At 38.7% G+C, this 15,275-nt stretch overlaps 2 protein-coding genes across 3 annotated transcripts; one reads left to right on the plus strand and one right to left on the minus strand.

Annotated features, from left to right (window-relative positions):
* Nucleotides 1-3,773: 3,773 nt before the first annotated feature.
* On the plus strand, nt 3,774-6,647 carry LOC103439321 (phosphatidylinositol 4-kinase gamma 4). Of its 2 annotated transcripts, XM_070824785.1 has the most exons (3): nt 3,779-4,049; nt 4,145-5,785; nt 6,001-6,647. In XM_070824785.1, exons 2-3 carry the CDS (start codon nt 4,418-4,420, stop codon nt 6,385-6,387), a joined length of 1,755 nt encoding a protein of 584 aa, XP_070680886.1. In that variant the 5' UTR covers nt 3,779-4,049; nt 4,145-4,417; the 3' UTR covers nt 6,388-6,647. The 2 variants fall into 2 exon arrangements, with proteins under 2 accessions (XP_028961581.2, XP_070680886.1); XM_029105748.2 differs by having other exon boundaries at nt 3,774-5,785.
* Nucleotides 6,648-8,553: 1,906 nt separating this feature from the next.
* LOC103439352 (uncharacterized) lies at nt 8,554-13,409 on the minus strand. Its single transcript, XM_029105749.2, is given in 7 exon segments — nt 8,554-8,977; nt 9,100-9,317; nt 9,661-9,870; nt 10,117-10,225; nt 10,227-10,743; nt 11,171-12,217; nt 12,220-13,409. Coding segments are annotated over 7 exon segments (3,342 nt in total). The 5' UTR covers nt 13,265-13,409; the 3' UTR covers nt 8,554-8,781.
* Nucleotides 13,410-15,275: the final 1,866 nt, after the last annotated feature.

Genomic DNA, 15,275 nt, shown 5'->3' on the forward strand with positions numbered 1-15,275 from the left:
CCCACTAGGTTTTTGTTACCTAACAAGGTTTTAACGAGGCACCCATCATGGGATGATCATACTCCGTTAAGTTCACTACTTTCGTCCTGTTTGACGTTTGTTTTAGACATTATGCATACTTCTCACTTTTCTCCTTAGTCTATAGGTTTTCCCCATGCCTTGGGTTTTACTATAGCGAGGTTTTATGAGTTTTACTACAAATGCATACTTTCTTAAAGTTGAGACTTGCGTTCACCCGTTGTGCCGATGACTTCATCAACTATTCAACCTTATCTGCTGAATATATGATGCGATGGTTTGTTGAGTATTTACACACTCAAGGGGGAGTGTTGCAGTCATATTTAGAATAGGAATGTAATTGTGTAAATCCTAGTAGATATGGGAATGTATCTTATATTCCTATTAGGAGTTGATTACCTATTAAATGTTGCAATCTAAAGGGAAATGTTTTTAACTATCCTACTACTATAAATAAAGTCACAATGGGGTGATACAAATACACCTCACAATTAAATCACTCTCTCCTCTCTCTAATTGTCACTGGCCCTCTCTCTAAACCTTAAGATCGTTCAATCAAATAGGCCTACAACACTTTTAAGATTTTGGACTGAAATTAAACATTTGGCCTACTTAAGGTCCCATCCATTATTTTTCAACTAAAGGCCATAATGGGTAGTTAATTTGAATGGAATGAACAGTGGGCAAGCTCAAAGATTTCAAAAGTGCTTTACATGTGGCATTGTGGGCAGCGAACTCTCTTTAACATTGAATAAGTTATCTTAGTCAATTTTTACAGAATAGAAGATGCTTTTGGATGGCATTGTATTAGCTTTGAGAGGATAAATGCTTAAGTTGCATTGTAAATTCTTATCCTGTGGTAGAAGTCACATTAGCAATTAGGAACATAGATGATTGTTTTGAGAATAAAAAGCTAAATTGAAAGAAATACATGTTTTATAAAAGGTAGCAAAAAGGCAAAAGACAAGGACACTCAACTCACAACACAAAAAGACTTTAAAACTCTACAGCCTACGTTTTCCAATTTTCTTTTATAATTCAACACATTTGCAATTGTATTTATGTTTAAAACATCACAAGTACTGACAATGGGTCCACGTCGAAAAATCTTTGGAATAAAAACTTATACATGTATTTATTTCATTGGCATGGTATGCCACCTTGGCAGTGTACACATGCTATGTGAGTCATTCTCATTTATTTCTCTCACCACGTAACTGAGTGTAAAAGAAATATACATCAATAGAAAGGTAATCCATCAATGTGAGAATACTTAGGTGAGAAATTAAGAGGGTAATCACAAAGTCTTGAGACCATGTGATGAGAGAGACAGAGAAACGAAAATGACAATTTTTTAATGTAATTTAGGAGTATATTCTTCTTAAACTTTCTCTTATCACGTGACTTTTGACGAAACATATGCAAGCAAGTGTGTTACTCATTTTACCCAAGCCCAAATTCTTTCCAAAATTGGACTAATAAGGCCCAATTAGTCCTGATTACAAAGTCCAAAATGATAATTATACTTGATCCACCCACTTTAACATATTCTCAAAAGACTAATGTTATGTAGACTAACTAAACAAATTATGTAATGTGTCACTAATAGGAAATAAGTACATTAATTAACACTTAAATAATAATCCAATCATTAACGATCATGTCATATGATTTACAAAACTTAGTTTAAATAATTAATCTCCCTAATATTACCCTTCTCAAAAATTATTATCATAACTTTTTAGTCGAACACAAAGTTGTTTTATATATAATCAAATACGAATAAATACATTAACAACGACGGTGGAAGTACTGAAAAGTCAAATTGGTTCATAGAGTTGAATATCAGAGTGCGCAACGAACAAGACTAACAAATAATAAGAATATCAGAGTGCACAACAAACAAGACTAACAAATAATAAGAATATTCTTAAACAAACTGAGAATGCCGAAACGGCTAGAAAACCCTAAGAAACTACATTGTGGCTAACTTATTCTCTAATGAATAACAAAGCACCATATTTATAATAAACTAACCCTAATCTCTAACAAAACCTAATTCTAACGGGCTAAGCCTATAAAACCAAACATTCAAATAAACCAAAATACTAATATTTTCCAACACCCCCCGTCAAACTCATGGCGGTACACGACATGAGTTTGCCAACAAGCAGATGTGGATGCAAGCCTCCAAATTCCAATGCCAATGCCGATGTCGATGTCGATGTCGATGCCAATACCAATGCCGATGACAATGCCAATACCAATGTCGATGCCGATGCCAATGCCAATACCAATGCCGATGCCAATACCAATACCGATGCCAACTTCCGAACAAACAAACAAAATATCCAACCAAATTTTTTTTTCCCTTTGCCCGCATGGGCCTCAAACAAGCAACCAATTTTTTCTTGTTTCTTCCTTCTTTTTTTCCTTTGCAGCAATACAGACTTGCGGATACTCAGGTTGCGCCGTTTAAAGGTGCAGAAGCAGAGTCACGGGACAAAAAACGAACGAACAATTTTTTTCTTCTTGCAAACAATCAATACCAACTAATAATCTGAACATGAACGACAACGGAAACGAGCAAACAGATACCAACCCGAAGCAGATCAAATCCCGAAGGATCAAACCTGCTCTGATACCAAGTTGAATATCAGAGTGCACAACGAACAAGACTAACAAATAATAAGAATATTAGAGTGCACAACAAATAAGACTAACAAATAATAAGAATATTCTTAAACAAACTGAGAATGCCGAAACGGCTACAAAACCCTAATAGACTACATTATGGCTAACTTATTCTCTAATGAAAAACAAAGCATCCTATTTATAATAAACTAACTTTAATTTCTAACAAAACCTAATTCTAACGGAATAAGCCCATAAAACCAAACATTCAAATAAACCAAAATACTAATATTTTCCAACACATGGACCCGAATGTCATGGATGATCCCTTCTACTGACATCACCTCATCAGTCACTAACATGATCTCTAAAGCTAATTATTATTCTAATTCTCTAAAAGCTTCCGGGGAAAAAATAATAAAACAACTCAATTCTTTTCTCAAATAATTGCGAGTCATGGATTGGTGGCCTCTCCTCAGTGCCAGCCAGCGGGGGGATTAGGTCATCCAAATTTTTATTTTCTATTGTTTCTGGTAAAATAGGGCAACTTTGTATTTCAAATTTCAAATAATGTGGCAATAGGACCCTACCAATCACTAAACGTTTGAATTTGAAATCTGACTTTCTTATATTCAAGTTCAACAAAAATGATAACTTATTTTTACTTTATATAATTTTTTAATTTTCGACTATTGAATCAAATAAATTAAAGAGAATAAATGATTAAAATTAATAAAAATATATAAGAGACAAAAATAAGTGTGAATATAATTTTTTTTTTTTACCCTGTCATTTATGGTTATTTTCAAACAAACTCATTGGAAATGGATTCTCTCCTGAGCAGATGCTCAGGATCATACTGACCCACATATAAGGGCCGTTGATTGAAAATCCAACGGCTACAATTATTATAACTTTAAAAAAATTCTCATATTTGTAGCCGTTAGATTTTCATCTAATGGTCCTTGTGTATGGGTCAGTAGGATCGTGAGCAAATGCTGAGGAGAGAATCCATTTCCAAACTCATTCACCGATTAATCAGGTGTAATACACGTGGCCGTCCCTAATTGGGCAAGCCACGCAAGTGAAAGGGATTTTAACTTGGTGAGCACTGCAACCATCTGTTCTGTCGTAATGCTTCTGCGAACATTCCCAGGGCACTTTGATAAAGTCATTATTCGTCGTCAAAATCCAACTCCTCACATCTCACAGGCTGCTACACGCGTCTTCCTTCCCTTTCCTCTCTCCCATTTTCCCTCGGTTTTACAGACCCTAGCTGCTACACGACAAATCGCCAATCGAGCTGAATTCTTCTCGGTCACTCCCTGCTTTCCGGTTCTTCCTTCTTGCTAAGAATCGTGATCCATCTTTGTTGTTCATTTACCCCTTTTTTTTTGGTATTTTGTTGGGTCCGATTTCTAGGGTTTTTGTTTTGCCGATTGGTTTGTGGGTTCTTGGATTTTTACTTGGGATTTGTAATTTTGGTTTGCAGGTGATGGATTTATAGGGGTTGGATCCGTGGGTACTTTTTCCCTTCCCGTTTGGAGGGGAGGAGGGTATTCAAGTTTGTTCCTTTTGCTGTATGGTTTGAGAAAATTGAATCTAGGGTTTGTTTGATCATCTGGGTATCGATCGGGTGGTCAATTTAGGGTTAGATGTGGCTGCATTCTTGTAAATATGTGTATAGTTTTTGTAGGGTTTGAAAGTTCTGCATTGATTTGAAGAGCTCTTTGACTTTCTTGGAAAATTTAGAATTAAGAGCATAATGTCGTCGGCCGTTATTGCTGCTCTTACTCCGGTTCACAGTGAGCCCGCGTTTCCCCAATCGTGTATGTCTTCGGATGAATCGATATTGATATATCTCTCTGTGTCTGGGTCAACTACTCCTCTGAGTGTTTTGGGATCGGACTCTATTGAATCAGTGAAGCTTAGGATACAAACCTATAAAGGGTTTGTTGCTAAGAAGCAAAAGTTAGTTTGTGGAGGTAGAGAGCTGGCTAGGAGCAATTCCATACTCCGGGAATACGGGGTCACTGATGGGAATATTCTACATTTGGTCCTTAGGCTTTCTGACCTTCAAGAGATCAATGTCCGAACGACTTGCGGTAAAGAGTTTACCTTCCACGTGGAACGTGGTCAAGATGTTGGATATGTGAAGCAAAAGATTGCAAAGAAGAGTAAAGAGTTTGTTGATCTAGAAGAACAAGAAGTTGTGTATGATGGAAAACTACTTGAAGATCAGAGACTTATTGATGACATATGTAAACATAATGATGCTGTCTTACATCTGTTGGTCCGGAAGTCTGCAAAAGTTAGGGCCAGGCCAGTTGTGAAGAACTTTGAATTGTCAGTTGTGGCGTCACAGTTGGATGATGGGAAAAATTATGAAGTTGGTGGAGATAATGTGACGCGACAATATGATGAGCATGACTTTAAGAGAGATTATGAAGTTGTGCTGAGAAAACCTCCTGACAGGGGATTTTTGTTGGAGCCTGTCATTGTTAACCGCAAGATTGAATTACCTTCCCAGATTCGGGATATGGTTCATGACACGTCTGTCGGACTAGATAGTGGGAGTTATCCAATCAGGTCCATGGAGGGTACAGGAGGAGCGTACTTTATGCTAGACTCGTCAGGTCAAAAGTATGTATCTGTTTTTAAGCCGATTGATGAGGAGCCTATGGCTCAAAACAATCCGAGGGGGCTGCCATTGTCATTGGATGGTGAAGGATTGAAAAAGGGAACAAGAGTTGGAGAAGGAGCATTTAGGGAAGTGGCAGCTTACCTCTTGGATCATCCAATGGGTGGATATCGCATGCCCTTTGGCAATGCAAAGGGCTTTGCTGGGGTCCCCCCTACATTTATTGTCAAGTGCTTCCATAAAGTGTTCAACCATCCTGGGGATGCCACTGTTAAGATCGGGTCCTTGCAGAAGTTCATGGAGAATAGTGGAAGTTGCGAAGACATGGGCCCTGCTGCTTTCCCAACTGAGGAAGTGCATAAGATTTCTGTTTTAGATATCAGATTGGCAAATGCGGACAGGCATGCTGGAAACATTTTGCTGGGCAAAGAGGGTGAAGATGGCCAGACTGTGCTGATTCCAATTGATCATGGCTACTGCTTACCTGAAACAGTAAGTACATTCGCTGCAACTTTTATTAACTGGCGGTGATTTGTCTTTGTTGTCATTGTTTTTATTGTGTTTGGAGTTTCTTTTCTCGTTTTCATGAAGTTTGTCGCATCTTATATTCATCAGCTCATTGCCATGATATTCTCTAGGCGATTTATTTTCATTTTGTTTTCTGATATTGTAATACTAATTTCTTGTGTATTATCTTGTTCCCGCAGTTTGAAGACATTACATTTGACTGGTTGTATTGGCCACAAGCACGCAAGCCTTATGCTGACGAGGTCATCGATTACATCAAATCACTGGATGCAGAAGAAGATATTGCCATTTTGAAGTTCCATGGATGGGACATGCCCCGAAAATGTGCCCGCACACTTCGCATTTCAACCATGCTGTTGAAGAAAGGGGCAGAGAGACAGTTCACTCCCTTTGCTATAGGAAACATAATGTGCAGAAAAACCCTGAACAAGGAATCCATCATTGAGGAGATGGTGCAAGAAGCAGAGGATTCTGTGCTCCCGGATTCAAGTGAAGATTCTTTTCTTGAGACCGTGTCCCAAATTATGGACCGTCGCCTTGAAGAGATTGCAAGATCACTTTCGTAATGGGATGCTGAATCATGTGGAGAACATAGGTATATAAAGCGTGTATATGACCATGTGATTAGCGTACATATGTTTGCCCATACACCTTCAATTTCGCATCCGTTTTCTCATTATAGACCACAGTTCCTTTCGTATTCGTGCTTTTCATTGCAGACCAAAATCCAGTTTCGTTTGACTTGTACTCAAGTTTGTGGTTCGTTTCGTGACAATCTCTAATCCGTTTGTGTTGAAGACAGAAATTTCATTCGTTAGGTTTGGGATGTTTTTTTGTTTCATATGAGATGAGACAAGTATTTTATATTTTGATAAATGTTTAAGAATAAAATAGGAAAATGGCAACGTGTTGGCATTGGGTTTTTTTTTTTTTAATAAATAAATTTTGTAAAAAAGGATAAAACGAGATTAGCGCTTCATTAACAGTTGCGTGCCAGGTGGTGGATGATACAATTAGAACTATTTCGGTTTTAATGAGTTAAATGAGCTTTCTGATTTTGTTGGAAATCTGCATGTTGATGCGGAAAATCTACAATCCAATGCTATAGTGAAACGTATCATATACGCTCATCACTTTTATCTACTCCGTTAAAACTCCGGTGCACTAAACACTGTAAGTTGAATTCTGAGAAACTTGAAAATAAGCCTGTAAGTTGAATTCTGAGTATTGGTTTGGTACTTAGGTGCTTTTAAAAAAGCGAGTGTCAAAAAAGCTAGAAGCTAGGAGCTTTTTTGTGTTTTGGTAATCTTTCAATTTCAGTTTTTTTTCACAGTTTTGGGTGAAAAAAAAAAGCCAAAAAACAGAAGCAGCAAAAGCTAGCTTTGAAAAACCGGCTTTTTTTGCTTCATAGCTTCTGCGCAAACCTAATTTGCAAGAGGTGCTGAGTCCTTTAATGAAACTTTCAAATACCCAAAATGGCCTTAAACAATTAAATAAAGTACACATAATACCAACTCGAAGATGTCGCCGACTTCAATTGGGAGATCGTCCTCGTCAACTCCACCACAACGCCGTTCACTCCTAGATTCAACAATCATCGTTATTGACCTTGGATTCCATACCCTACGACATCGTTTCTGTCTCTGTCCTTTCACCCATCTCTCATTCATCCTCTCTCACTCCCACGTCACAAAATCGCGCCGAGAAACAGCACCATCTTTTCCGACAATAACCAGACTCGGATTCATATTCAATTTTGGCATCACGGACTTGCCCAGATTGCACCGCTTACAGGAGAGAGCCCAGATTGCCCAGACAGAGAAAATGAGGAAGAAAAATGCAGTGAGACAAGTGAGACAGATTGAGGAACAACCCATCAAAGACAACATAGTCTCGGCGTTGGTGCCTTCGGAATCCATGAAGATGAAAATAAAAAAGAAGCCGGAGCAAAAAAAATAAAAACTGAGAAAATTGGGGTAGTGGAGGAGACTTCTAGAGAGATTTTTTTGGTTTTTGGAAAGGTCTAGTTGATGGAGAAAATAAAGGGGGAAGACTCTAGAGAGAGTATTAATAAATAAAATCATTATTCTTTATTTTTTTGTCAAATATAAATAAAATTATTCTTATTTTACATTTAATATCATACTCATTTTTGTCATTTGACATAGTCATATCATCTTTATATAAAAGTTTACCAAATACTCTTACACTTAAAAGCACTTTTATAAAATAAAAAAATTATCAAACACTCAACTACTTTATTTTACAGCTGTTTATTCTCACAGCACAGCAGAAACAGTTTTTTTTTAAAAGCACAGCAATATCAAACTAGCCTTGAGAAACCCGAAAATAAGCCGATGCTTTTTTCCGGCTTGTTAAATAAATTAAGCTGGAATTACAGTAAGATAAAAGGGCCAAATACAATGAGGTTGGATATTTATTCACAAATTAACACGGAATATAGGAATTAATGTTTTAAGGAACCAGCTCCGAAGATGTGTTGCTGCAAGTGACCAGATCCGAGCCCGCATCAGTCGATGCTGTGGAAAGCCCTCCTGAGTCAAAGATAAGAGCTTTTGCACCTCTGCAATAGAGACACTCCGAGTCGGGATTGAGAGCTAGCTGAACTAAAATGTCCAGTCTTTGGGTGAGAAGAAGGGGCAACATGTACATTTTACTAGTGCAACTTCTGCTCCGGTATAAGAATGGGCGAAACGGTGAATTGGGTAAAAGGTAACCTGAAAGGTAATTGCTTGGCACCAAGTCATGGAGCTCCGGCTACTTGTACAGAGTTTGTCAGGCGTTTGTGCGTGCATCCAGAGTAAGAATGTGGAGTTTGACATTACCATGAACTTCTTTCATGGTTGAGTACTGTTGTCTCTCGGAATATGTAAATGATGAAGCATCACCTTTCTTTCTTGCTGGGCTTCTTCAGCATTTTCTTTGATCTTTTTCTGCAATCAAAGATATAGAGATGTAAGAAAATGTTCATACTCGCAAAATAAAATGCAATGATATAAAATAGCACGAATCAATGCTTTGGTGTTCTCTGCTTGTTCAGTATTGCATGGAAACAACCCCATCAGAATGAAGGACTTCTTAGCGGGCTTGCCACTGAAACCAATTGCACTCTTCATTGTTTGTGTTGGTCTTTTTCTGCCATCAAGACAGCCAGGATACAAAAATGTGACCACTTCAAAACAGAATACAATGAAATCGTGTCCCATGGACCCGGTAAGTATTGTATGGAAACAACTTTATTAGAGTTAAGAAATTACTTCATAATAGGTCTGCCGCTGAACCCAAATACACCCTTCATCAACGAGCTTATATCCATAGAGCGCTCCCGCATGATCCTATCATGGTAGATTTTGCTCCCAATCTCACTGATCTGTTCCTCTACTTCTTCCAAAGTTTGGTCCACATTGAGCGGAAGCTCTCCTTTCCTAATGACAGTTACACTGAAGCCATTTGTTTTGGCTTCTCGAAAAACATCCTGGAGAGAAGATAAGTGGACCTTCAGATAAATCGGTCACCCACCTCAACAGATCAATAAAAATTAGACTGAACAATTGCAAGGGTACAATTGAACATATGAAAACTATAGAGCATTAGATCTCAAGTCTCGACTTAAAATGAAAAAACATTACAAGTACTGTTAACCGAGTGATATTGAAAACACAAATCGCAGTTCCACCTAAGTTGGCCTCTCTTGAGAGAAGATAATTTGCTAAGACTATGAAGTATGAATTGCACGGAAATTTCCAATAGCTGCAACTGAAGAATGATGATCTACCAGAAACATTACATTCAGAACTGAAAACAAATTAATTCTTTACCTTAGGTTGCTGGGCAACAACAAAGGCATGGCCATTCCCAAGTGTTTCCATTTGAGCCTGTATGACATAACCAAGATTTTTGCAATCATTACTGTCCTCGAAAGCAATCACATGGTATGGCTTTGGTTCCAATTCAAGATCCGCAGCCATCTCCACTGAATAAAATCCAATCCTTTGTTCTTCATTATCAACTGTGTACAGCTCAATGCACTGGAAAATACAAGAGAATTAACGACTGGTTGAGTATCGGTAAAAATATCTATATAAAGCTTAGAATCAAGGTGGACAAATATATTGGGAATAAGGATTAGAGGTTTGAAACTCAGGACCTCCTGGAACTTTAATATAGTGTGTTAGACAACAACTTTCAGAAGATGAAACTATCAGGGAATGAACTAACAGCATAAATCAAGCTTAAAAAAATTGCAGAAAACTCGAAGTGCATATCTAGCTTACCAGCACATAAGGAAGATCGAACCACCACAAGTAATCTTCTTTCTTATCTTCTGCATATTCATGGTATTTGCTCACAAAAGCTTGTGGCCCAAACAATTCCATCTCTCTTAAGCTTGCTGAGTTTCTTTTCCATGAATTCCTTACTTTTTTCAGGCATTCTGTCTATCAGATCAGCAGCTTCCTGTATTTCTTTTTCAGTGATCCATCGATCTAAACCCTTCCCCATGTCTCTCATAGTGGATTTAATTTCTGGGTCTGTCTCCGTGTTGTAGGATTCCAAAAACCCCTGAGACCATTTTTCTGTGTGTTGTCAAAACTACTTTCCTGATTTTTTTCCAGCCCTAACAGAACCATCGCTCCCTTCTATAATTGTCTTTGAACTTCTAATATCCTTCTTATTTGGGTCATTGGTTATGGGAGTGGCAGCAATATTCTCATGGGATTGGGATCCTGTTGAGTTTTGAAGAAAGTTCTGCTCGTCTTTATTCACCGAAGTCCCATCATTCTCAGCAAAAATTGACTTCCGCTGCTCTTGGAAATAATTCAAGAATTCAGGACTCTTTTCTAATGGGGGACCTTTCCAGCGGGGTATAATTTTCTCTAGTGGATCATAGATGCTGATACCGTCTACTAGGAAAGCAAAATATTAGTCCAAGCAAAATATGTGTATTCAAGAAAAAATCACATATTTAATCTTCTATTTAGTTGGCAGGATTTAAACCTAAAAGCTACAATGACTACAGCCCTCCATTTTCATGTCCAAGAGAAAGATTATATTAACAAACAATTGGCCTGACAAGCGGTCAATGAATCTAGTTATGTAAGGAACCGGTTTAGCTAACAAATACAGAGAGAAAAGTAAATTACAATCAGAAAACCTATGAGGCCGATCAAACTGGTTGCAGTAAAAACTTGAAACATCTCACCATGGTTAGAATGCTATACAATTAAATGACCCCTTTCTGAATTCATAAAATTTCAAAATCAAAACAAAAGCATCTATATCTTCCTCAATGCTGAAAACTAGAGCAATAGGTATGAGTCGAAAAATTACCTGCACCATAAGTGAGGTTTTCAATGTTCGAATGGAGTAACTCATGCAGTTTCGTCAGGTTTGTACTCTCTTTCTCAACTTTCTTCTCAAGACCCTTAAAAAATGCATCCTTATCTTCAGCATCCATCATATGAAACGGATCCCTTCCTGCCAACTCATTGTCTCGGACTTGAAGGACAATTTCCCTTAGACTATCATCTTTCATCCATTCAAGTTCACTGTCATCTTCTTCGTTAGATCCAAGCTGTGTCATGTCCGAACTCATAATTGATTCTTCATCTGCTTTTCCTCTTGAAACCATGTAATTATCTCTAAAACCAACTCCAATCTTCTTAGCTATAGGTTCAAATTCATTAAAGTTTTCCTCCATCCACTTCTCATATTTAACAGATGATTCTATCATTGAATCACTGTTACTATTTTCAGTAGATGGAGGATCTGATGTTTCATCTGGAACCACAGAAGCTAAAACATTGCTGACCACGAACTCTCCCTGGCTTCCATTGTTACCAAAGTCTTTAGCACTTTGTAGCCTTCCAAGAACATCACTTCTAGGGACAGGTTCAAACCGGAGCTCTTCATTTAGCTTTGTTTTGTCATCTTTTGTAGAAAGATACTCCCTAGCTTCTTTCACTGACCTTGGTTTTACTTGCAGGGAACCATTGCTGGACTTTCTGGACTCCCTAAAAGGAGCATTGTCTGGTAAGTGTAAATTCTGTTCAGACTTTGTTACATCCTGGTTAGTGCTTTCCCGATCATCTGAAACCTCTATATTTGAAATACTAGAAGTTTGATTATTCCCATCCTCAACAAAGTCTAACTTTTTACTAGAAGAAGTATCATCACTACCCTCACTTTGCCTGAAATCTCCATTTACAAGGTTGGGTAGAATATTTTCTTGCTCGTCTCCATGCCGTTTGACAGCTTCTGTTTCATCCGAAATTTCATTTACAGTTTCATCTGAAATTTCATCATTCAGAGTCTGAATATTGTTTCTGTCCCTATCCCTGCTCTCAATTTCTCGTGCTTGCCTGGCCATATTTCTGATTCCTGAACTTTATCATCAAAATCTGTATACTCAGCAGTGATCATGGAACTTGGAGAAACTTGTAGAGCCAGGTTACCATTTGAAGATTTTCCTCTCCCAATAACTTTCATAAGTTGTTGCTTCTCAAGGCTAGGCTTTTTAAAGGAACCCAGTGGCAGTTCCGGAGCTGCTTGAACAACTTCCACACTGCTCGGTTCTAACATCTCTTTCTCCTTTCTTGCTTTGATCTTTCTCCTCATCATTTCCTTCTCCAATTCCGAGTATCGCTCTTCTTTATTTCCAAAAGTGAATAACTTCTTCAATGCCCACAACGCAATGAAACCATACAACACCAATCTCCCAACTCGAGATAGCTTTGGTATCAACTCCGATCCAAGAGTAAAACCCTGAATCGCCTTCACAAGACCCTCACCCTCATTAACGAACTTGGCTATGGAACTATTCCTCGGAATCCCATTGTTCCCTCTTTCCATCTCTCTAGCTAAACTCTCCGCCTGCAAAAATTTCAAGTTCATCTCCACCGAGCCCTCCAGTTCCCCTCACTCAACTCGGCTTCTCCTCAAGATTTCATCCTCATTAACCGAAACCGCCTTCACACTACCATCAGAATCTTGCACAACAGTGAAAATATGACCCGAACCAATGCCCCAGTACTCAGTATCCCTCCTATACTTGTCCATCCAACCCTCCAATTTACTCAACAAAACCGAATCACCAAGACGCTTCGAATTCGATTCTTCTGCATTACCCGTTTCAGCAACACTATCATCAACAACCCCATTACCAAATTTACTCTCTTTCACACTATCATCAGAAATCAAATTACTACACTGACTCTCAGAATCAACAACATTACTATTCAAAAACTGAAATTCAGAACTTGGGGTTAAAGGAATGGAATTCTGGTTCACCCTTGGGCCGTCAGTGATCTTCTTCCTCAGCGAGTTTCTGCGGCTGGTAAGCCCACCGAACTGCGCGAAAGCTCGAAACTTTTCTGCTGTTACAGAAGAGTAAATAGATGGAAAATGATGGGGTTCTGTAGACATCGAAGGTGGGAATGTTGTATCGAAATTGGGTCTTCTTGTTCGGAGAATTGGCGGGAAATTTGGATGGGAAAGGTGAAGAAAGAGAGGGAAACTCCATGGATGAAGATTGAGAGGTTACATAAAGTGAAGGGATTCAGAGCTTTGGCGGAGAATTTGGAGAGGTTTTTCAGCATATCGTCACACGTCGTTCAGGAAGGAGAACGACATGTAACATATGTCGTTTAATTAGAGATTTCAAAAGCTTTATAGCAAGTTTTTGGTGAACAAATATGATGTTTACTTTACCTTTTATACACCCTACACATTACTATGCCATATGTGGAGAAGTTGTTGCAGTTAAGTACCTACATATAATATACCGGGAATAATATTGTATCAGTATTTTAAGTTTATCATTTACTATTATGTGTTTACATGATTAGTTTGAAATACCGTCACAATGACATCTTGTTGCATGTAAGTTTCTTTCGTAAAATTTATGCATATAGCGCTCACAATGCAAAAACGTCAAATTTTCCTGCCCACATGGACAACTAACGATGATGAAATACATGTAAAGGATTGCCAATTACGTAAAAACATTCTCCCTGGTTACAGGTGTAAATTTTGTGATATTCTCCCTAGGGCTAGCAACCATGGCCTCAACTCTGATATTCTCCCTCCTCATTTGATCACCATACCTCCGTCGTCCAAGTCTTCTCCTGAGACACCAGTCCAAGGTTTCGAGGCATCAGCGCACCGATCGATAGAGAGCATGGAGAACTGATTGATAGAGACTATGGAGGCTACATCATGAGGTACAAAGTTGATCCTGCAAACACAGACATTGCCAGGGAGACCATGATGCTTGAACATGATGGATTAGGTGGTAACATTAACTAATGTCGAAACCATACCACCATCCACCAGGAGTTGTGGGACTTAGCAGAGAGCCTTCTTCACTTGTCTGTCAGATTTCGTACCCCCACCTCTCGTATAGCATTTCATCCGAAAATAATGGCACCTACAACAACAGCAACGTGAAATTTGGTCTGTACTATCTTAAGCTTAGAGGGCATTAGCGTCGATGGCCCAATGCTAAATGTTTCGAGTTCAGTTTTTAATATGACCGCAGGTGGAGATGGAGGTGTTTTCGTGGACTTATACCATATGCTTGCATTTGAAGCTTTTTGTGAGCTGGAGAAGGTAATCGTGAATGCCTTATCCGATTTCCATAGTTTGTTACGATGATAGCCGGTTTCAAGTGGATAAAACGCCGGATATTGTGTTTCATTTCACGGGACCGGAGTTTCCGGTGAGTGCGGATAACGCTTGGGCTATGAATTCTCAAGGACAATACTGCCTGGTTCCAACGGCAGATGAAGTTTGGCCTTTCGTGGCAGATCTTTGCTACTTCCACAAATGGTTCCCAAATCTTGCCTGTACTCAGCAAACATGGCCTGATACGGTACAGCGCAATCTACTCCAATGCCTTCGCATCAACATCATCATCTGCCGATCAGGTGACGATCACAGATTGATCTAGTGGGGGAAAGAGAAGCTACTGACGTTTGATCCAATCGAACGATGTATGAGTCATGAGATCATGGATAATAACATGGGGATTAGATCCTTCGTTGCAACCATGCAATACTGCCCATCAACGACCACGATGATGCCAACAACCGTGGCTGCAAGATCGAGTGGTCGTTTTGTTTGTGATCCAATTCAAGGATGGAGATTTGAAGACTTTTGTATCATGTGTTGGCTCTTCTCTCCAACACATTATATTGGGGGTGGGAATTGGGCTATGACATCCAATTGGAGGTCATAATTTGGTGTCGCACTCGCTATTCAGGAAAACGGAATCTGAAATCTCTCCCTTACAAGTAAAGAGAAATGTGAGCCTTTTGTATCTACAAATCGAAATTTGGAAACACATTAAGTTCGAATATCGTTAAAGCTGTGACCTAATCTGAATTGTTTATGATCTATCTATATTTCAGGCCTAGTGTTTTCCAGCAAAAAGAAA

This window comes from Malus domestica, chromosome 07 (genome assembly GCF_042453785.1).
Source record: "Malus domestica chromosome 07, GDT2T_hap1".
Classification (NCBI taxonomy): Eukaryota; Viridiplantae; Streptophyta; class Magnoliopsida; order Rosales; family Rosaceae; genus Malus; species Malus domestica.